Below are 23,896 nucleotides of genomic sequence, written 5' to 3' on the forward strand. Positions count from 1 at the left end.
ATTTCTTGCTATTGCACAATACTTGATATGGAATCCTGATTTGGAACAACTTGAAAACTGGGCCCATAATCAAAAATCAAAGTACATATTTAGATAAAGCATATCAAATAAGCCAAAGAATTTAATTTTTGTTAAAATCAAACTTAGTTTAATTTTGGACCCTTTGGACCTTAATGTAGACAAATTTGAAAACTGGACCAAAAATTAAGAATCTACATACACAGTTAGATTTGGCATATCAAAGAACCCATTTATTCAATTTTTGATGAAATCAAACACAGTTTAATTTTGGACCCCCATTTGGACCAACTTGAAAACTAGGCCAATAATTAAAAATCTAAGTACATTTTTAAATTCAGCATATCAAAGAACCCCAAGGATTCAATTTTTGTTAAAATCAAACTAAGTTTAATTTGGACCCTTTGGACCTTAATGTAGACCAATTTGAAAACGGGACCAAAAATTAAGAATCTACATACATAGTTAGATTCGGCATATCAAAGAATCCCAATTATTCAATTTTTTATGAAATCACACAAAGTTCAATTTTGGACCCTTTGGGCCCCTTATTCCTAAACTGTTAGGATCAAAACTCCCAAAATCAAACTCAACCTTCCTTTAATGGTCATAAACCTTGTGTTTAAATTTCATAGATTTCTATTTACTTATACTAAAGTTATGGTGCAAAAAAAATGCTTATTTGGGCCCCTTTTTGGCCCTTAATTCATAAACTGTTGTGACCTCAACTCCAAAAATCAATCCCAACCTTCCTTTTGTGGTCATAAACCTTGTGTTTAAATTTCATAGATTTCTATTTACTTATACTAAAGTTATGGTGCAAAAATAATGCTTATTTGGGCCCCTTTTTGGCCCTTAATTCATAAACTGTTGTGACCTCAACTCCAAAAATCAATCCCAACCTTCCTTTTGTGGTCATAAACCTTGTGTTAAAATTTCATTGATTTCTATCAACTTATACTAAAGTTATGGTGCGAAAATCAAAAATAATGCTTATTTGGGCCCCTTTTTGGCCCCTCATTCATAAACTGTTGTGACCTCAACTCCAAAAATCAATCCCAACCTTCCTTTTGTGGTCATAAACCTTGTGTTAAAATTTCATTGATTTCTATCAACTTATACTAAAGTTATTGTGCGAAAACCAAGAATAATGCTTATTTGGGTCCTTTGTTGGCCCTTATTTCCTAAACTGTTGGAACCAAAACTCCCAAAATCAATCCCAACCTTCCTTTTTTTCACATCCCCTTTTCCCTTTTTCCAAAACTGATCTCAATTCAAATTTCAAATGGAGTTTGCAACATTAACTATTCATTTAAATACATCATAAAATATTAAAATGTAAAAATAAAGTGCTTGTTATCACTGAATGGTAAAGATTGTTTTAATTTAATTGATCAGTTGGTAGTAAAAGTGAATATACATTGTATATTGTATAAAACAATGATTTAAGTTGATTCAACTACTACTCTGGACAAAGAAAGATAACTCCAATTCCTGCTATTGCACAATTGAAAATATTTGCTATTGCGCAATACTGTGCAATTGAAGATTTCTTGCTATTGCACAATACTGTGCAATTGAAAATTTCTTGCTATTGCACAATACTGTGCAATTGAAGATTTCTTGCTATTGCTGAATACTGTGCAATTGAAAATTTCTTGATATTGCACAATACTTAATATAATAATTATGGATCCTGATTTGAACCAACTTGAAAACTGGGCCCATAATCAAAAATCTAAGTACATGTTTAGATTCAGCATATCAAAAAAGCCCAAGAATTCAATTTTTGTTAAAATCAAACTTAAGTTTAATTTTGGACCCTTTGGACCTTAATGTAGACCAATTTGAAAACGGGACCAAAAATTAAGAATTTACATACACAGTTAGATTTGGCATATCAAAGAACCCCAATTATTAAATTTTTGATGAAATCAAACAAAGTTCAATTTTGGACCCTTTGGGCCCCTTATTCCTAAACTGTTGGGACCAAAACTCCCAAAATCAAACCCAACCTTCCTTTTATGGTCATAAACCTTGTGTTTAAATTTCATAGATTTCTATTTACTTATACTAAAGTTATGGTGCGAAAACCAAGAATAATGCTTACTTGGGCCCCTTTTTGGCCCTTAATTCCTAAACTGTTCAGACCTCAAATCCCAAAATCAAACCCAATCTTCCTTTAGTGGTTATAAACCTTGTGTTTAAATTTCATAGATTTCTATTCACTTAAACTAAAGTTATAGTGCGAAAACCAAGAAAATGTTTATTTGGGCCCTTTTTGGCCCCTTATTCCTAGAATGTTTGGACCAAAACTCCTAAAATCGATCCCAACCTTCCTTTTGTGGTCATAAACCATGTGTTAAAATTTCATAAATTTCTATTCACTTTTACTTAAGTTAGAGTGCCAAAACCAAAAGTATTCGAACGACGACGACGACGCAAACGTGATACCAATTTACGACCAAAAAATTTTTAATTTTTGCGGTCGTATAAAAACTAGCCAGTAATTAATACTTTATGCGATACCCTTAATTTATTTATAATACCGTTACGGAGACGGATCAACTTCTGGCAGATATAATTTGGGGGCGAGATTGTTACATCGACGTTAGTGTACTGGTAAAAACGTCATCAAAATCTGATTACGCTGATTTATGGAGGCCGATGCAGATGTTTTCAGATTAGTGCATTAATAATTTAATTTAACATGTGTATATGTGTATATAATGATTATTAAAATAATTTATTGAGGAACTATGATTTTTATGGTTTTTATTTGAGCAAATCAACATCAGAACACTGAAAGTCTGAAAGCATAAACTGAAAATATATTTATTTTTAACATACAATGAATAAACTTGTTGTCACATAACAGGCATAACTAGTAGGTATGTAAAAATTTAATTCAGTTGTGTGTATGTTTATTTGGTGAAAATAATAAGTCGCTAGTTATTTATCTTCAGGGGATAAAAAAGGGGGAGGGTAATTAATTTGCAAAAAAAATTAAAATAGCCTTCCAAGACTTCATAATTATTTGGACTAGCTTCCAATCTACTGTATAAACATGCAATATTTCTATTGAATTTGTTGCTTCAAAACGTATTGAAAAAATGATTCTTTGTGGATTTTTTTATACTTTAAGGGGATTTAATGATATTTTTAAATGGAGCTGCCAACAGATTGCATGCAGATATTTCAGTTACAATAATTTACTCAGCAATACTAGTTGGAAGAACAAAGAGCAAATTAGTTTACAGAAAGGAGAACATGACATGTATCCTTGTGCAAAAATAACCCAGGAATCCCAGTGGCAGTGCAATTTGAATTGGTGCATGTATATCCTGCTGGGATTTATTTTTGGAATCCTGTTTTTTTTCGGGAATCCCAGTATATTCCATTCAAAATCCCAGCATATTTCCACTGGGTTTTACATCGGGATCCCGCTTCTTTTACGGGAATCCCGAAATTTTATCCCACTACATTTACATTGGGATCTCGCTTCTTTTGCAGGAATCCCGAAATTTTATCCCAGTGGGATCCCAATTGAAATCCTACAATATCCCAGTATATTTCAACCGGGATTAACATCGGGAATCCCAGATTTTTTGCGGGATTCCCGAAATTTTATCCAGGTGGAATTAGGTGGGATCTCAATTGGAATCCAATCAAAATTCCAGCCGGGATTCCAGTGGAATTCCAGATTTATTTTCTCTTGGGTTATACTAAAGTAAGAATGCAAAAACAAAATGTCTTAGGATGACGACAACAACACCAACATCATACCAATATACGACCAAAAGATTTTCCAACACAGAATGAATGTGGTCTAAGAACTTAAACTTAAAAACTTAAAATTTTTTAAATTGGACATTTACCTATTATCATGATTATGGTCCAATATTCAAAATCTAAATATATGCAGGTTAGATTCAGCATATCATAGAACCCCAAGAATTTAATTTTTTATGAAATCAAAAAAAATTCAATTTTGGACCCTTTAGACCTCAATGTGGACCAATTTGATAACCGGGCCCAAATATTAAAAATCTACATACATGGTAAGATTCAGCATATTCGAGAACCCCATATATTCAAATTTTGTTGAAATCAAACAAAGTTTAATTTTGGACCCCAATTTGGACCAACATGAAAACTGGGCCCATAATCAAAAATCTAAGTACATGTTTAGATTCACCATATCAAAGAACCCCAAGGTTTAGACCAAAACTCCAAAAATCAATCCCAACCTTCCTTTCATGGTCATAAACCTTGTGTTTAAATTTCATTGATTTCTATTTACTTATACTCAAGTAAGAGTGCGAAAACAAAATGTCTTAGGATGACAACGACGACAACATCATACCAATATACGACCAAAAATTTTCAATTTTTGCGGTCGTATAAAAAATGCAAAATTTCCATAATTTTACTAATTCGGGGCAGCAACCAAATATCTTGTTGTCTGATTTGTCAATTTTACCTTCTCAGATTTTTTCTAAATGCTTTAATTTCACCATGTTCACAGATATAAGCCAAAATCTACATTTTACCCCTATGTTCTATTTTTAGCCATGGCGGCCATCTTGGTTGATTGACCAGGCCATTAGACACATTTACTAAACAAGATACCCCAAGGATGACTGTGGCCAAGTTTGGTTGAATTTGGTCAAGTAGTTTCAGAGGAGAAGATTTTTGTAAAAGATTACTAAAATTTTAGAACATAAAAATAGACTACAAAGGGCAATTTCTCCTTAATGGGTCATCTGACAATTTTGGTTTTGTTGACTTATTTGTAGATCTTACTTTGCTGAACACTAAATTGCTGTTTACAGTTTATGTATATCTTTTATAATTTTCAAGATAACCAAAAACTGCAAAAATTTCTTAAAATTACTCATTGGGGGGCAGCAACCCAACAACGGGTTGTCTTATTTGTATGAATATTCCAGGGCAGACAGATCTTGACCTGATGAACAAATTTACCCCATGCCAGATTTGCTCTGAATGCTTTAGTTTCAGAAATATAAGCCAAAATCTAAATTTTACCCCTTTGTTCTATTTTTAACCATGGTGGCCATCTTGATTGGATGGCCAGGTCATCGCCAAGTTTGGTTAAATTTGTCCAAGTAGTTTCAGAGGTGAAGAATTTTGTTAAAGTTAACGGACACCAAGTGATGTGAAAAAGCTCACTTAGCCCTTTGGGCCAGGTGAGCTAAAAAGACAATTAAAAACTCAAAAATTTAACTTTGACCACTGAACCATGAAAATGAGGTCAAGGTCAGATGACACCTGCCAGCTAGACATATACACATTACAAGCATTCCATACACCAAATATAGTAGACCTATTGCATACAGTATAAGAAAAACAGACCAAAACACAAAATCTAACTATAACCACTGAACCATGAAAATGAGGTCAAGGTCAGATGACACCTGCCAGTTGAACATGTACACCTTACAGTCCTTCCCATACACAGACCTATTGCTTATAGTATCTGAGTTATGGACTTGACCACCAAAACTTAACCTTGTTCACTGATCCATGAAATGAGGTTATCGAATAACTTATAATAAGAGAGAATTTAACATTACAAAAAATCTTAAACTTTTTTTTCAAGTAGTCACTGAACCATTAAAATGAGGTCAAGGACATTGGACATGTGACTGACGGAAACTTTGTAACATGAGGCATTTCTAGTATGAAGCATCCAGGTCTTCCACCTTCTAAAATATAAAGCTTTATAAAAGAAGTGTGCTAATGTTGCCGCCAGATCACTATCCCTATGTGGAGCTTTCTGCAACTTAAGTTACAGGCTCGACAAAAACCCTCGTTTTTCACCCTTTTTTGCCCCTATTTGCTAAAACAATTTCAGCCTATAACCAAGACTCAAAAAGTTTAAATCTTATTTTCACCAAAAAGTATACAGATAGTTTGACCATCATAAGAAACAACTATCATGACTATATTAAGTTTCATGAAATTTCGATAAGCTGTTCTTAACTTAAGGTACGACATGTGGACGCTGGAGAGACGGGCGCCAGACATGTATATACCATTATATGTCCCATTCAAAATTTTGACAGGGGTATAAAAACAAGAATTTTAGTGTTAGTCTCAGTCGTTTGCATTGAGTGTGTAGGCAAAGGTAATATCTTTGGTTAGCTTGCTTGCTAGCTAAACCGTGAAGTCATAATTAGGTTAATAGGTAAACTATCCTCCTAGCAGTCAGGATTCTACTTCGTCAAAATTATCTCCCCATTACGCCAGTTTATTTTCACAATCGTAGAAATGGAAGCCATTGTAGGGATGACGCGCTGCCAATTTTGCTCTTGAAAACCGATAAATTTATCCGCATAGCACCATTACAATCCTTATATGTCAGTTGTATTTTAAAAGACAAATGTATCTACTAGCTAATGAGCATCAGTTAATGATCTTGTCTGCATTGATTCAACTTAGAATTATTGTCATGTCAAATCGGTTGTCAGGTGGAATTTTTGAAAATTCAGAAATATTTTTAACCAGATGCTCCGCAGGGCGCAGCTTTATACGACCACAGAGGTTGAACCCTAAACGGTTGGGGCAAATATGGACACAACATTCAAGCTGGATTCAGCTCTAAATTTGGATTGTGATTAAATAGTTGACACAGCATAGGTTTCTGACACAGAATGAATGAGGTCTAATGAACTTAATAATTTTGTTTTGCTTTTGAGCAATTCACTATGCTGTTGAATATTAATCCTCTCAAAAAAATGTTTGAAGAAATTTTCTTTTTATTTATGAAATCTGAAATGAAAAAAATTGAACCCCCCCCCCCCCCAAAAATTTTTTTCACATCCCCCTTTCCCTTCTTCCAAAACTGATCTCAATTCAAATTTCTAATGGAGTTTGCAACAATAACTACTCATTTAAATACATATTAAAATGTAAAACCAGGTGCTCTGCAGAGCGCAGCTTTATACGACCCCAGTGGTTGAATCCTGAACAGTTGGGGCAAATTTGGTCACAATATTCAAGCTTGATTCTGTCTGAATTTGGATTGTGATCAAATTTTTGACATAATATAGGTTTTTGTCACAAAATTAATGTGGTCAAAGATCTAACAAATCTATTGCACAATACTGTGCAATTGAAGATTTCTTCTTGAACCTTTTTAAAATTCAAAATTTCAAAAATGTTGAAAAAAAAGGAAGCCCTTCAAAAAATGGAAAACAAAAAATCCCCCCCCCCCCAACTTTTTGAAACCCCCTTGGAGCAATAACCCTTAAACTCAATCCCATGCTTTCCATTGCAGTATTGAACCTTGTAGTACAATTTCTGAGAGATCCGTACACTGAAACACAAGTTATTGTCATGATTGTTTGGAAACTAGAAACATGCTTCTTTTTGGCCCTTTTTGGCCCTTTATTCCTACATATTTAGGCAATTAACCCAAAACTTAATCCCAGCCTCCCCTTTGTTATATGGTATATTGTGGTACAATTTCAGAGAGATCCATACAATTACACCTAAGTTACTGTCTTGAAACTAGCAAAATGCTTGTTTTGACCCCTTTTTGGCCCTTAATTCCTAAACTTTGGCCCCATAACCCCTAAATTGAATCCAAACCTTCTACTTGTGGTTTTAAACATTGCGGTATGATTTCAGAGCAATTGAAATACTTCTAACAACAAGTTATTATCCTGAAACTGAGAATGCTTATTTTGAGCCCCTTTTTGGCCCTTAATTCCTAATCGGTTAGAACCATCATCCCCAAAATCAATCCCAACCTTCCTTTTGTGGTATTGGACCTTCTGAAAAAATTTCATGAACCTCTATTCACTAAAACTAAAGTTATTATCCGGAAACCAATGTGTCTTGGGACGACGACGAAGCAGACGACGCAGACGACGACATCATACCATTATGCGATCCCCAAAATATTTTGGGGTCGTATAAAAGTGCTTGTTATCACTGAATGGTAAAGATTGTTTTAATTTATCAGTTGGTAGTAAAAGTGAATATACAATGTACATTGTATATTGTATAAAACAATAATTTAAGTTGATTCAACTACTATTCTGGACAGAGAAAGATAACTCCAATTGAAAATTTCTTGCTATTGCACAATATTGTGCAATTAGATATTTCTTGCTATTGCGCAATACTGTGCAATTGAAAATATTTGCAATTAAAGATTTCTTGCTATTGCGCAATACTGTGCAAGTGAAAATTTCTTGCTATTGCACCATGCTGTGCAATTGAAGATTTGTTGCTATTGCTGAATACTGTGCAATTGAAAATTTCTTGCTATTGCACAATACTTAATATAATAATTTTGGATCCTGATTTGGACCAACTTGAAAACTAGGCCCATAATCAAAAATCTAAGTACATGTTTAGATTCAGCATATCAAAGAACCTCAAGAATTCAATTTTTGTTAAAATCAAACTTAGTTTAATTTTGGACCAATTGAACTTTAATATAGACTATGTGATCCTTGTAAACTCATCGAACCTTTAAACAAACTTATAAGTAAGGGTTATCGTACCAATATTGTAATAAGATCTCTGAATATAGTTCACATTGGCACTAATATTGATATTATCATTAGCAAATTAAAACATAACTAAATTTCATTATCTTTTGAGGCGAGATGTATAGAGACACAGACACGTTAACTTTTATTTCTATAGAAGTCGCTCTTCACTATACTACTACCTGTCGATACATTTATTTTTGGCATTGCACAAGTCATGTCTTCTTTGACTATTAATGACGTTAAAATACTAAATCCCTGTGATGTGTTTTAGTCGATTTTAGTCTCTGATGCATGATTTTTTATTATTAATTGGTTTTGGCTTTTAACTAGCTGTCAGTTACTGCGATTACTCTCAAATCGTATTTTCTTGTTAATTCGACCTGTTGATACTGTTTATAATGTTCTTTGTTATTTTTTATTTATATGGATCTTGTCTGTACTCCAGCTTTGATTATTTGTAATATCTTCAATTTTTCACTTATTCTTACAACATTTGTATAAACTTCAAGATTATAAAAAAAAACGTTTTTTTTCTAAAGTTAACATTGATTGGTTAAATATTTCTCAGTCATGTCCTGCGTTTGAATTTGTTTGTTAGCTTTTTGGTCATGAATGTTTGTCTCTAATATTTAATTAACTGTGCATTTGTATTCAGATATCGCAGATCAAATTTATTCGTTCATTGTTTAATCATACGTTTTTTGATTGAGTTAAGTCTGCCAATTGATATTTTATCGTATGTTTTTCTTTGTTGTGATGTTATGCTATTGTTTCAGAAAAAGGGAGAAGGTTTGGATCCATTAAAACGTTTAATCCCGCTGCAAATGTTTGCACCTGTCCTAAGTCAGGAATCTGATGTACAGTAGTTGTCGTTTGTTTATGTAATATATACGTGTTTCTCGTTTCTCGTTTTGTTTATATAGATTAGACCGTTGGTTTTCCCGTTTGAATGGTTTTACACTAGTAATTTTGGGGCCCTTTATAGCTTGTTGTTCGGTGTGAGCCAAGGCTCCGTGTTGAAGGCCGTACTTTAACCTATACTGGTTTACTTTTTAAATTGTTATTTGTATGGAGAGTTGTCTCATTGGCACTCACACCACATCTTCCTATATCTATTTCAATTTGAAAATGGGACCAAAAATTAAGAATCTACATACACAGTTAGATTTGGCATATATATCAAAGAACCCCAATTATTCAATTTTCATGAAAACAAACAAAGTTTAATTTTGGACCCCAATTTGGACCAACTTGAAAACTGGGTCAATAATAAAAAATCTAAGTACATTTTTAGATTCAGCATATCAAAGAACCCCAAGGATTCAATTTTTGTTAAAATCAAACTAAGTTTAATTTTGGACCCTTTGGACCTTAATGTAGACCAATTTGAAAATGGGACCAAAAATTAAGAATCTACATACACAGTTAGATTCGGCATATAAAAGAACCCCTTTTATTCAATTTTTGATGAAATTAAACAAAGTTTAATTTTGGACCCTTTGGGTCCCTTATTCCTAAACTGTTGGGACCAAAACTTCCAAAAACAATCCCAACCTTCCTTTTATAGTCATAAACCTTGTGTTTAAATTTCATAGATTTCTATTTACTTATACTAAAGTTATGGTGTGAAAACCAAGACAAATGCTTATTTGGGCCCCTTTTTGGCCCCTAATTCCTAAACTTTTGGGACCAAAACTCCCAAAATCAATCCCAACTTTCCTTTTGAGGTCATAAACCTTGTGTGATTAAATTGTGGTCATAAACCTTGTGTGATTAAATTGTGGTCATAAACCTTGTGTGATTAAATTTCATTGATTTCTATTTACTTATACCAAAGTTATTGTGAGAAAACCAAGAATAATGCTTATTTGGGCCCTTTTTTGGCCCCTTATACCTAAACTGTTGAAACCAAAACTCCCAAAATCAATCCCAACCTTTCATTTGTGGTCATAAACCTTGTGTCAAAATTTCATAGATTTCTATTTACTTAAACTAAAGTTATAGTGTGAAAACCAAGAAAATGCTTATTTGGGCCCTTTTTGGCCCCTCATTCCTAAAATGTTAGGACCAAAACTTCCAAAATCAATCCCATCCTTCCTTTTGTGGTCATAAACCTTGTGTTAAAATTTCATAGATTTCTATTCACTTTTACTAAATTTGAGTGCGAAAACTAAAAGTATTCGGACTACGACGATGCCCACGCCAACGTGATTCCAATATACGACCAAAAATTTTTAATTTTTGCGGTCGTATAAAAATTCTAATTAAATATTTCGTGGAAGGGCAGACTAGATTTTTTTAGTGGTTGTTGTTGAAGACTATTTATATAAACCTTAGTTATCACACAAAAAATTATTAATTTTCGAAGACATGCATTTTCATCATCAAAATTGAAAGACTTGTCTTCAAGTACTTTTAGTAAAAAAATAGCTATTCGAACACACCTTCTCTGTTTTTATGATTCATTAGATAGCTATTTCACTTGACCCATATATTTCATCTTTTAGAACCGTGATTTTTTAGGTTATAAAGTCAACCTGTAGCTTTGATATATAACAAGAGGCTGTCACAACGACAGCAAACCGGATTTATTAACATTTATTTGTGTCCTGGCAATATCACAAGAACCATTACTGATGAATGGTGAAAGTGAAAATCGTCAATATCAAATTTGACCTCCATTTTGTCATCAGTATCAACATATTAAAATTTGAAAAGCTTAGATTGAATGGTTCATGAGTAAATGCAACAACCTGAATGGAAACGCCATTTTACGATCTTTCAAGAATCATAACTCCTGAACGGTAAAAGTCAAAATCGTCATTATTGAACTTGACCTCTATTTTGTCATCAGTAACAACATATTAAAATTTCAAAAGCTTTGGTTGAATGGTTCATGAGAAAATGCACGGACACGACGGGAAAAACCATTTTTCAATCTTTCAAGAACCATAACTCCTGAACGGTAAAAGTCAAAATCGTCATTATTGAACTTGACCTCCATTTTGTCATCAGTAACAGCATATTAAAATTTCGAAAGCTTTGGTAGAACAGTTCATGCATAAATGCATGGACACGACTGGAAACTCAATTTTTCAATCTTTCAAGAACCATAACTCCTGAACGGTAAAAGTCAAATTCGTCATTATTGAACTTGACCTCCATTCTTTCATTAGTAACAACATATTAAAATTTGGGAAGCTTTGGTAGAACAGTTCATGCGTAAATGCACGGACAACTCCATTTTTCAATCTTTCAAGAACCATAACTCCTGAACGGTAAAAGTCAAAATCGCCATTATTGAACTTGACCTTCGTATAGTTGTCAGGAATAACATATTAAAATTTTAAAAGCTTTGGTTGAACGGTTCATGAGTTAATGCACGGACAACATTTGATTGCCGCCCGCCCGCCCGACAGCCCGACCGCCCGCCCGCCCGCCGTACATCCCCAAATCAATAACCGACATTTTTGTCACAAAAATCCGGTTAAAAATGATAGAATCTGAAGCGAGATGATGTATCAAATATTCTTGCTTTGTACGTTTTCAAGACAAAATATTCAACTCAAACACGCACTAACATGACTAACATAAAAAGATGCACTCAATTTTCTCTTTTCGCTACAATTGTTACCCATTTTTTAGAATTTTTTCCTGAGTCACATATAATGGAAAGCCAGATACAAAAATTATTGAACTTATAGATTGATATGTTCTCCGTCCATGGTATTTTTTTTCAAGAAAATCGGAGGTAATGCATTTTCTACATCCAACTTGATAGATATCCATGTGGTCAACTTGATATCTAATTGTTCTGCTTAACTATGTAATAGATGAATTGAAACCTTATGCAAATGGCGTTTTTAAAATAGAACACTTCGTAATTGAGAAGAAATTGTCATTTTATTTGTTTCTTTTAACTTTTGATTTTTTTGTTACTATAGTAAACATTACAGTAAGCATTTATCGCCTTCTCTAACAAAGAGCTTTGATTCTTTTGTTCTATTTCAACCGGGTTTCCGCCTGCCTAGTCTGACAGATCAATCTATCTGTCTGTAGGACTAGACGACATCTAAAGGAGGGTGGGTAGTACACCTTACCTGACACTTTGTAGTATGGAAACTAAACTTTGTGGTATAATTTCAGAGAGATTGATACACTTTAACACAAGTTAATGTCTGGAAACTACAAAAATGCCCTTTTTTGGCCCCTTATTCCTAAACTATTGGGACCATAACCCCCAAAATCAATCTCAACCTTCCTTTAATGGTTATAAACATTTTGTGTAAAAATTTTATTGATTTTTATTTACTTATACTTAAGTTATTATCCAGAAATCATCTGACTTCGGACCACGCTAACAACGATGACAAAGCAGACGAAGTGATACCAATATATGACTTATTTTTTTTTAATATTTGCAGTTGTATAAAAAATTTGTACAAGATTACAACTTGTACGCAACATTTAAAGCATTCAGAAAATTAGTTTATGCAATATAACAAAGACTTCATACAATTTACCAAAGAATGTCTTTTAAAAAATTAGTTTTCTCCCTTTAAACTGAAATATGGTTTAACGTATTAAATAAAGTATTCTAGCATTAGATATGGACCATGATAACTCTGGTCTGAATCATCAGATTGGAATAAAATAAATCAAAGTAATATATTCAAGAACAATGAAAAACTAGAGGCTCTCAAGAGCCTGTGTCGCTCACCTGTTAATGTGTTTACAGATGTTGGCCATCTTCGTTGGTAGGCGGGGTCATTAGACACTTTTTTTTTTAAAAAGATACCCTAGTATTATGATTGTGGCCAAGTTTGGATAAATTTGGCCAAGTAGTTTTAGAAATGATTTTTATACAAGTTACAAAAATGACGAAAAGTTGTTCAATATAGGGGTCCTCTAACAATTTTGATCATGCTGACTTATTTGTAGATCTTACTTTGCTGAACATTATTGCTGTTTACAGTTTATCTCTATCTATAATAGTATTCAAGATAATAACCAAAAACTGCAAAATTTCCTTAAAATCACCAATTTTAGGGCAGCAACCCGACAACAGGTTGTCCGATTCAATTGAAAATTTGTGAGGGGATATATCTTATTCTGATGGACATTAAAATCTTGAAAGATTTGCCCTAAATGTCTTAGTTTCAAAGATATAAAGCAAAAACTGCATTTTACCACTATGTTCTAATTTTAGCCATGTCGGCCATTTTGTTTGGTAGGCTGGGTCATCGGACACATTTTATATACTGTAAACCACAGTGATAATTGTGGCCAAGTTTGGTTAAATTTGGCAAAGTAGTTTCAGAGAAGAAGATTTTTAGAAAAGTAACAAAAAATGACGAAAAGTTGTTAAAAATTTACTATAAAGGGCAATAACTCCTTAAGGGGTCGACTGACCATTTTGGTCATGTTGACTTATTTGTAGGTCTTACTTTGCTGAACATTATTGCTGTTTACAGTTTATCTCTATCTATAATAGTATTCAAGATAATAACCAACCAGGTGCTCCGCAGGGCGCAGTTTTATACGACCGCAGAGGTCGAACCCTGAACAGTTGGGGCAAGTATGGACAAAACATTCAAGCATGATACAGCTCTGAATTTGGATTGTGATCAAATTTTTGACATTACATGGGTTTTTTTTACACAAAACAAATGCCAAGATTTTACAAATCAATTAAAGATTTCTTCTTCAAACTTTTTAAATCTAAAATTAAATAGTTGACACAGCATAGGTTTCTGACACAGAATGAATGTGGTCTAATGAACTTAAAAGGTTTTTTTTGCCTTTGAGCAATTCACTATGCTGTTGAATATTAATCCTCTCAAAAAAATGTTTGAAGAAATTTTCTTTTTATTTATGAAATCTGAAATGAGAAAAATTTAACCCAGGGATGATTCCAGGAGTTTTCAAATGGGTCCCTTGAACATCAAATTGGGAATTTTTTATTCTAATTGGGAATTTTTTCAGCATAAAATCTACGACGAAATAACATTATTTTCCTGTAAAAACGGAAAATGTATATTATTAAGTTTAACCTGTACACTGATGTTCATGTTAGTTGTACCATTTTGAATAATTCTTGATGGGCTACTATTATTACATGAATATCATTGAACATGATGCACTACTCTATCATCTAAGCTATAGTTACCTAGGCCTATTACAAAAACATATATTTCAGCTGCTAACATAAACCACTGAAAATAATCATTCATCGGGTATTTCTTCAACAGCAGGTCATCTCTATAAATTTACCTTGATTCAAATGGATTTCAAATTGAACTGGTCAATTGTCGAATTCAGAAAAGTAATTACAAAAGTTCATATACTTAATTGATAAGATATTTAAAGCATTGAACCAGTGTTCTTTGAAATTATTTGAATCATCTTCAAAACTTTTGAAATAGTTCCATAAGCATGATAATGAAGACATCGTATTTCATGAATGGTCTATCATCAACATTATTTTCAAAAAACGCTCAAACTTTTGTCTTTTGAGGAAATAATTTCTTTTACAAAACAAGTATTCATCATATTATATAACCGGCTCTGCTGGGCGATCTGCTTTTACGAATTTCATACATCAATGTTATATCAAAATTTGAATTTTCTCTCTGCCGAGGTCTGCTTTGACACCCGTTTTTATCAACCTGCTGGGCGATCTGCTTTTACAAGATCAAATACTTCTATAACATATTAATCAATTGAATTCGGCTGATAAAATTGTTTGGTACTTTTTGACATAATTAAATCGTTGTTAATAAAATGCGATAGTAAACAGCATTCTTCTCCGGATTTTAAAAACGTTTAGACAACAAACTATGAAAAATTATAGTTGCCTTAATTGTTGACAGAAACTTTTCCGGAAATATCGATTTTTATTTTATTTTCCTGAATTGGAATTGGGAATTCATTTTCATGTATATTTTTTCGGGGCCGCTGGCCGATTTAAGGGCCGCTCAGCGTCCCTAAACCATATAGTGGAATCATCCCTGTAACCCCCCCCCCCTTTTTTTTCACATCCCCGTTTCCCTTTTTCAAAACTGATATCAATTCAAATTTCTAATGGAGTTTGCAACAATAACTACTCATTTAAATACATCATAAAATATTAAGATGTAAAAAAACTGCTTGTTATCACTGAATGGTAAAGATTATTTAAATTTATCAGTTGGTAGTAAAAAGTGTATATACATTGTATATTGTATATAACAAAGATTTAAGTTGATTCTGGACAAAGAAAGATAACTCCAATTAAAAAAAATTCTTGCTATTGCACAATATTGTGCAATAGGATATTTCTTGCTTACTATTCTGGACAAAGAAAGATAACTCTAATTAAAAAAAAATTTGCTATTTCACAATATTGTGCAATTAGATATTTCTTGCCATTGCACAATACTGTGCAATTGAAAAGACTTGCTATTGCACAATACTTAATATAATAATTTTAGATCCTGATTTGGACCAACTTGAAAACTGGGCCCATAATAAAAAATCTAAGTACATGTTTAGATTCAGCATATCAAAGAGGCCCAAGAATTCAATTTTTGTTAAAATCAAACTTAGTTTGGACCCTTTGGACTTTAATGTAGAATTTGAAATTTGAAAACAGGACCAAAAATGAAGAATCTACATACACAGTTAGATTTGGCATATCAAAGAACCCCAAGGATTCAATTTTTGATGAAATCAAACAAAGTTTAATTTTGGACCCTTTGGACCTTAATGTAGACCAATTTGAAAACTGGACCAAAAAACTTCAATAATCAAGAATCTAAGTACATTTTTAGATTCAACATATCAAAGAACCCAACCGATTCATTTTTTGTCAAAATCAAACTAAGTTTAATTTTGGACCCTTTGGACCTTAATGTAGACCAATTTGAAAACGGGACCAAAAGTTGAGAATCTACATATACAGTTAGATTCGGCATATCAAAGAACCCCAATTATTCAATTTTGATGAAATCAAACAAAGTTTAATTTTGGACCCTTTGGGCCCCTTTTTCCTAAACTGTTGGGACCAAAACTCCCAAAATCAATACCAACCTTCCTTTTATGGTCATAAGCCTTGTGTTTAAATTTCATAGATTTGTATTTACTTATACTAACGTTATGGTGCGAAAACCAAGAAAAATGCTTATTTGGGTCCCTTTTTGGCCCCTAATTCCTAAACTGTTGGGTCCTAAACTCCCAAAATCAATACCAACCTTCCTTTTGTGGTCATAAACATTGTGTTTAAATTTCATAGATTTCTATTTACTTAAACTAAAGTTATTGTGCAAAAACCAAGAAAAATGCTTATTTGGGCCCTTTATTGGCCCCTTATTCCTAAACTATTGAAACCAAAACTCCCAAAATCAATCCCAATCTTTCTTTTGTGTTCATAAACCTTGTGTCAAAATTTCATAGATTTCTATTAACTTAAACTAAAGTTATGGTGCGAAAACCAAGAAAATGCTTATTTGGGCCCTTTTTGGCCCCTTATTCCTAAAATGTTGGGACAAAAACTCCCAAAATCAATACCAACCTTCCTTTTATGGTCATAAACCTTGTGTTAAAATTTCATAGATTTCTATTCACTTTTACTAAAGTTAGAGTGCGAAAACTAAAAGTATTCGGACGACGACGACGACGACGCCAACGTGATAGCAATATACGACGAAAATTTTTTCAAAATTTGCGGTCGTATAAAAACTGCAAAATTTCCTTAAAATAACCATTTCACAGGCAGCAACCCAACAACAGGTTGTCCGATTCGTCTGAAAATTTCAGGGCAGGTAGATCTTGACCTGATCAACAATTTTACCCCTTGTCAGATTTGCTCTAAATGCTTCGGTTTTTGAGTTATAAGCCAAAAACTGCATTTTACCCCTATGTTCTATTTTTAGCCATGGCGGCCATCTTGGTAGGTTTGACGGGTCACGCCACACATTTTTTAAACTAGATACCCCAAGGATGATTGTGGCCAAGTTTGGTAGAATTTGGCCAAGTAGTTTCAGAGGAGAATATTTTTGTAAAAGTTTACGGACGACGGACGCAGGATGCAGGACGACGGACGACGGACGCCAAGTGATGAGAAAAGCTCACTTGACCTTTCAGGTCAGGTGAGCTAAAAAGTGTGGAAAACTGCTTTGCCAGACTGACGGATGGACAGACGGACAGAGTGCAAACCTAAAGTCCCTTTCGACTTTGTTGTGGTAGGGGACTAATAAACGTTATTTCCTTTGAAAATCCAGTTTTACCCTATGTTCTGTATATTAGCCATGTCGGCCATCTTGGTCGATAAGCAGGGTCACTGGATATATTTTCTAAATTATAGACCCCAAAGATAATTTAGGCCAAGTTTGATAAAATTTTGCCAAGTAGTTTCAGAGGAGAAGATATTTGTAAAAGTTATAGACAACAGACGACGACAACGGATGACAAGACGGACGATGACGACGGATGGCAAGTGATGAGAACAAGGGCATGATACTTATAGAATAACTAATTGAAGAATTCAAAATAGAGAAAAATATTCAACGAGTGACTGAACAACACATTAATTGACGAATGCGCTTAGCGCATGAGTTAATTATCAGTGTTGTTCGATCATGAGTTGAATATTTTTCGATATTTGAATTCTTAAATTAGTTATTCTTTTTATTACATTGGCAAATGGCAATTTTTAAGAAATTAATGTAAAACATGTAAGGAACTATATCTTTTTTCTACGCATTGTTTTGATCCGCCATTATCGACTTCTTGACAACAACCTATTGTTGTATGACGTCAGAGAGTGAAACAACCACGTTTATTTCACATGTGAAATTATCAGTTTTTATTTAACTGGGAAATCAATGTAATTCATTGCAACCATTGTAATAATTTCTTTTCCCATATATAATATTGTGCTTTACATACTAAAACATGGTGTTCTACTTACAGAATTAGGACAATATCGCCTCATCAACTCATTAACAGCAACATCATTCTGGTGAAGTTTGGGGCCAGTGTGGTACCAACCAACAACTCTCTCACGAGCTATAAAATAACAAATTTTTATATTATTTAAAAATATTAAATAAACTGTTGCCAGTGAATTATGTCTCATTTGTCAGCATAAAATTCAAATAATCCATCAGAGGGACAGTAACATTTATATAACCAGGTGCTCCGCAGGGCGCTGCTTTATACAACCGCAGAGGTCGATCCCTGAACAGTTGGGGCAGGTATGGACAAAACATTTAAGCGTGATACAGCTCTGAATATGGATTGTGATCAAATTTTTGACATTATATGGGTTTTTTTACACAAAACAAATGTCAAGCCACCCTATCATCATTATCATCTCAATTCAAATTTTAAATGGACTTTGCAACCATAAACACTCATTTCAATACATCAGAAAATTATAAATTTTTTTATAGAAAATGACATGATAGTCATGTCTGGCAAATTTCCAACATACATTATCTAACCAGGTGCTCCGCAGGGCGCAGCTTTATACAACCGCAGAGGTCGAACCCTGAACAGTTGGGGCAAGTATGGACAAAACATTCAAGCGTGATACAGCTCTGAATTTGGATTGTGATCAAATTTTTGACATTACATGGTTGTTTTTTTTACACAAAACAAATGTCAAGATTTTACAAATCAATTAAAGATTTCTTCTTCAAACTTTTAAATCTAAAATTAAATAGTTGACACAGCATAGGTTTCTGACACAGAATGAATGTGGTCTAATGAACTTAAAAGGTTTTTTTTGCCTTTGAGCAATTCACTATGCTGTTGAATATTAATCCTCTCAAAAAAATGTTTGTGTTAACTACTGTGTTTTCTATTATTTTGTTTATATTATTTTCAGGTACATGTTACTTGGTGGGTTTAGTTTATAGTTTAGTAAAGACATTAGAATAGACAATAGAATTATATTGAAGCCATAAATAGCCAATCAACAGTGGTAGCAGAGCTTATAAAGATGGCAACAGCACCTAGTTACAAGAACCCACCAGGTTTGACCAAAGATAAAAGTTATCAACAATGGAAAAATGAAGTTTGTAGAATCACTTGATCCAGGACTTGATCAACTTACTTGTAATGAAAGTCATGTACCATTCAAATTTGGTGATGGACAAACAGTATATTCATATCAGAAAGTGAAAATTCCAGCACTAATTGGGTCAGTTAAGTGCTCAATTGAAACAGAAGTGGTGGATTGTGAAATACCGTTATTGTTAAGTAAAACCTCTCTGAAAAGAGCAAGCACTATCCTAGATCTCAGCAATGACAAGGTTACCATGTTTGGACAGTTAGTGGATGTAAACCTAACTTCAAGTGGTCATTACTGTATCAACATTAAAGACAAGCAATGCACGAACAGAAATAAAAATGAGAGTGAGGAGGTTTTGATCATTGATACAAAATTATCTTTTAAGAAGAAAAAGGAGATTCTTTTAAAGTTACACAAGCAGTTTGGACATGCATCATTAGATAAACTTTTATCCCTTTTGCAAAGTGTTGGTTCTGTTGATTCTGAAACAAAGACCATTCTTAAAGATATCTGCACAAAGTGTTTAACTTGCCATAAGTTCAAGCACCCAAAAGCTAAACCAGTGGTTGCCTTTTCACATGCAAGTGATTTCAATCAAATTGTGGCAATGGACCTTCATGAAATTGACCATAACTTTTATTATCTACATGTTATTGACTTATTTAGCAGATTGAGTGCAGCTGCAATAATCAGAAGAAAGGACTCTAAAGTCATTGTAGATAAGTTCATGCAGATATGGGTTGGCGTTTATGGTGCACCTGAAGTTGGTGTTTACACAGATAATGGAGGTGAATTTAATTCACAGATATTTAGAGACATGGCAGAAAACTTGAACATGTCAGTTAAAACAACAGCAGGATATAGTCCGTGGTCCAATGGTGTAGTGGAAAGACACAACGCAACGCTTACAGAAACAATCAATAAAATGAGAGAGAGCTCTAACCTTTCATGGGAGACTTCCGTCAGTTGGGCAGTTCATGCTAAGAACAGTTTGTTGAATGTCTATGGCTACAGTCCATATCAAATAGTTTTTGGAAGGAACCCAAACATGCCATCATCTATAGTTAACAAGCCTCCTGCATTAGAAGGTACAACAATTAGTAATGTTATGGGAAAGCACTTAGTTGGCTTACATGAAGCTAGAAAAGCATTTATTGCGGCAGAATCCTCTGAGAAAGTAAGAAGGGCACTACGTAAGCAAATCCGGCCTTCAGGAGAAAAATTCACAAATGGTGACAAAGTTTTCTTCCTACGAGACAATCAGTGGAAAGGACCAGGCTGGGTAATTGGTCAAGATAACGTAGTTGTTTTTGTAAGATATGGAGGTACATATGTGCGTGTACATGAAAGTAGAATAAAAAGAGACATTGATGTTGAAAGAAAACAAAAGATTATTCATAAGCATACAGCAAAGTCAACTCCTGTGCGTAAGCCGCAAGCTGCAACATATAACAACACTGAACCAGATCATGACTTAGTATACTATGAGAGTGATGATGAAGAGCCTCATCAAAATGATACTGAGAATGATGAAAACCAAGAAAATGTTGAAGAATCTGCAGACGAAAGTGCTGATCAAGATGATTATCATGCTGGTAGCTTGAATGGTAGTTTGAATGGTGAAGATAGTCCTGAATCTGAAGGGAGAGACAGTTTTGATTTGGAAAATCAGGCAGAGAATGATATACATGAGGAAAGTATGGAACATAATCCTGGGTCACAGGCAAATGATTGTATGAAATTAAAGAAGGATCAGATAGTGAATTTCAAAATCCCTGGTGAAAATGACACAAGAGAAGCAATAATTTTAGGCAGGGCAGGAAAGGCTACAACTGTTAAAAAGAGCTGGTACAATATAGAATACAATCAGCCAGAAAATATGAGAGGTGATCAGATATCAATTGATCTAAGAACAGTCAATGATTTGAAAGTTGTTAACCAGTCAGATGACGTGAATGAAGATGTACTTTTAAGTGATATTGATTTTACTGAGGCTAGAGAGGCAGAACTGGATAACTGGAACAAGCACAATGTTTATGAAGAAGTTGAAGACAATGGTCAAAACTGTATTTCAACAAGATGGGTTTATACTATGAAAGAATTAGAGAACGAATTTCATAGAAAAGCTAGATTGGTAGCAAAAGGTTTTGAAGAAGACAGCCTAGATGAGATACCAAAGAATTCGCCAACATGTGAAAAGTAGTCTCTACGACTAATTTTATCAATTATTGCTAGTAAAAGATGGTCAATAAATTCAGTTGACATTAAAACTGCTTTCCTTCAAGGAGAGAAAATGCAAAGAGAAGTCTACTTAAGACCTCCTAAAGAAGCTAAAGCAACTGGTAAAGTCTGGCGCCTTAACAAATGTGTATATGGTCTTGTTGATGCATCCTTAAAGTGGTACGAAAAAGTTCAAGCAACATTGCTAGATTGTGGAGGAACAGTGTCCAAAATTGATTCAGCAGTATTTTATTGGTATAATGAAAAAGGTTTGACTGGTGTCCTAGCAGTTCATGTAGATGACTTTCTTTGGGCAGGATCCAGTGCCTTTGAGAAAACTGTTGTGTCCAGAATTAGGGATATGTTCAAGGTAGGGAAAGAATCCTGTGAGTCTTTCAAATATTTGGGTCTTGACCTCAGCCAAGAAAATGAAACTATTGTTCTCAGCCAGCAAGACTATGTCAGAATGTTGAAGACTGTTTTAATAGATAAAGACAGAGTTAAAACATCTCCTCTTTCATCATCAGAACAGACACTATTGAGGTCAAAAATAGGACAATTATTATGGTTAGCAAGACAAACACGTCCAGACATTGCATTTGATGTTGCTGCTATTTCATCAAAAATTAAGTCTAGCACTATTGAAGATCTAAAGAAAGTCAATAAAATAATTAGGAAGGTGCAAAAGGATCCCGTTTCACTGCAATTCCAGAATCTTGGACATAATGTGAAATTTATTTTGTTCAGTGATGCATCATTTGGAAATCTTCCAGATGGTGGAAGTCAGGGTGGTTATGTTGTGCTTTTGATGGGCGATGATGGTAAATTAAAGTGAACCCAATCACTTGGCAATCTAAGAAATTAAGAAGAGTTGTACGTAGTACTTTGGCAAGTGAAGCCTTGGCCTTAGCTGATGGTGTGGACTGTGTTATATCTTTAGCAGCTCTGTTTAAGGAATTAATGCATAATGAGAACGATTTGATGCATACTCCAGTAGATTGTTTCGTTGACAATAAAGACCTTTATCATGCAATATACTCTGATAAACCTGTTGGAGAAAAGAGATTGAGGGTGGAGATCAATGCAATAAAGCAATTGCTTCAAGGTGGAGAGCTTAAAAAAGTAAAATGGATTCAGACTAATGAACAAATCGCCAATGTTCTTACAAAGCATGGTGCTTCTGGACAAGACATCTTATGTTGTTTTGAAAAAGGACTTTTGAATTCAAGCCTTTTGTAATTAGTGCAACTGACAATAAAAAAAAGGAGAAGAAAGATCAGATAAATACTTACTATGACATTTTAATTGCCTTCATTTTCATTTTTTATTTGGACATTAACATTTCTAGTGAAAAGAGAAAAGGATTAGATTGTTAACTACTGTGTTTTCTATTATTTTGTTTATATTATTTTCAGGTACATGTTACTTGGTGGGTTTAGTTTATAGTTTAGTAAAGACATTAGAATAGACAATAGAATTATATTGAAGCCATAAATAGCCAATCAACAGTTTGAAGAAATTTTCTTTTTATTTATGAAATCTGAAATGAGAAAAATTTAAACCCCCCCCCTTTTTTTTCACATCCCCGTTTCCCTTTTTCCAAAACTGATATCAATTCAAATTTCTAATGGAGTTTGCAACAATAACTACTCTTTTAAATACATCATAAAATATTAAAATGTAAAATAAAGTGCTTGTTATCACTGAATGGTAAAGATTGGTTACAATGGTAGTAAAAGTGAATGTACATTATTTATTGTATAAAACAATAAAAAAAACTTCATCAGCAACATTTTATATTGGCAAATTTCCAATGAAGTTATTTACATAAAGTTATTGGCAAATAAAAATAGAAAATGACATCATAGTCATGTCTGGCAAATTTCCAACATATATTATCACTCCAATTGAAAATTAATTGCTATTGCACAATATTGTGCAATTAGATATTTCTTGCTATTGTGCAATACTGTGCAATTGAAAATTTCTTGCTATTGCACAATACTTGATATGGAATCCTGATTTGGACCAACTTAAAAACTGGGCCCATAATCAAAAATCAAAGTACATA

General features: G+C 33.5%; 1 protein-coding gene across 1 annotated transcript in view; it reads right to left on the reverse strand.

Annotated features, from left to right (window-relative positions):
• The window catches only part of LOC139523918 (26S proteasome non-ATPase regulatory subunit 7-like), a 76,761-nt gene that overhangs the window by 29,718 nt on the left and 23,147 nt on the right, over positions 1 to 23,896 (reverse strand). Inside the window, exon 3 of the mRNA XM_071318316.1 lies at positions 18,499 to 18,596. Coding sequence (XP_071174417.1) covers positions 18,499 to 18,596 — 98 coding nt within the window. The remainder of the gene's footprint in view (positions 1 to 18,498; positions 18,597 to 23,896) is intronic.

This window comes from Mytilus edulis, chromosome 5, assembly GCF_963676685.1.
Source record: "Mytilus edulis chromosome 5, xbMytEdul2.2, whole genome shotgun sequence".
Classification (NCBI taxonomy): domain Eukaryota; kingdom Metazoa; phylum Mollusca; class Bivalvia; order Mytilida; family Mytilidae; genus Mytilus; species Mytilus edulis.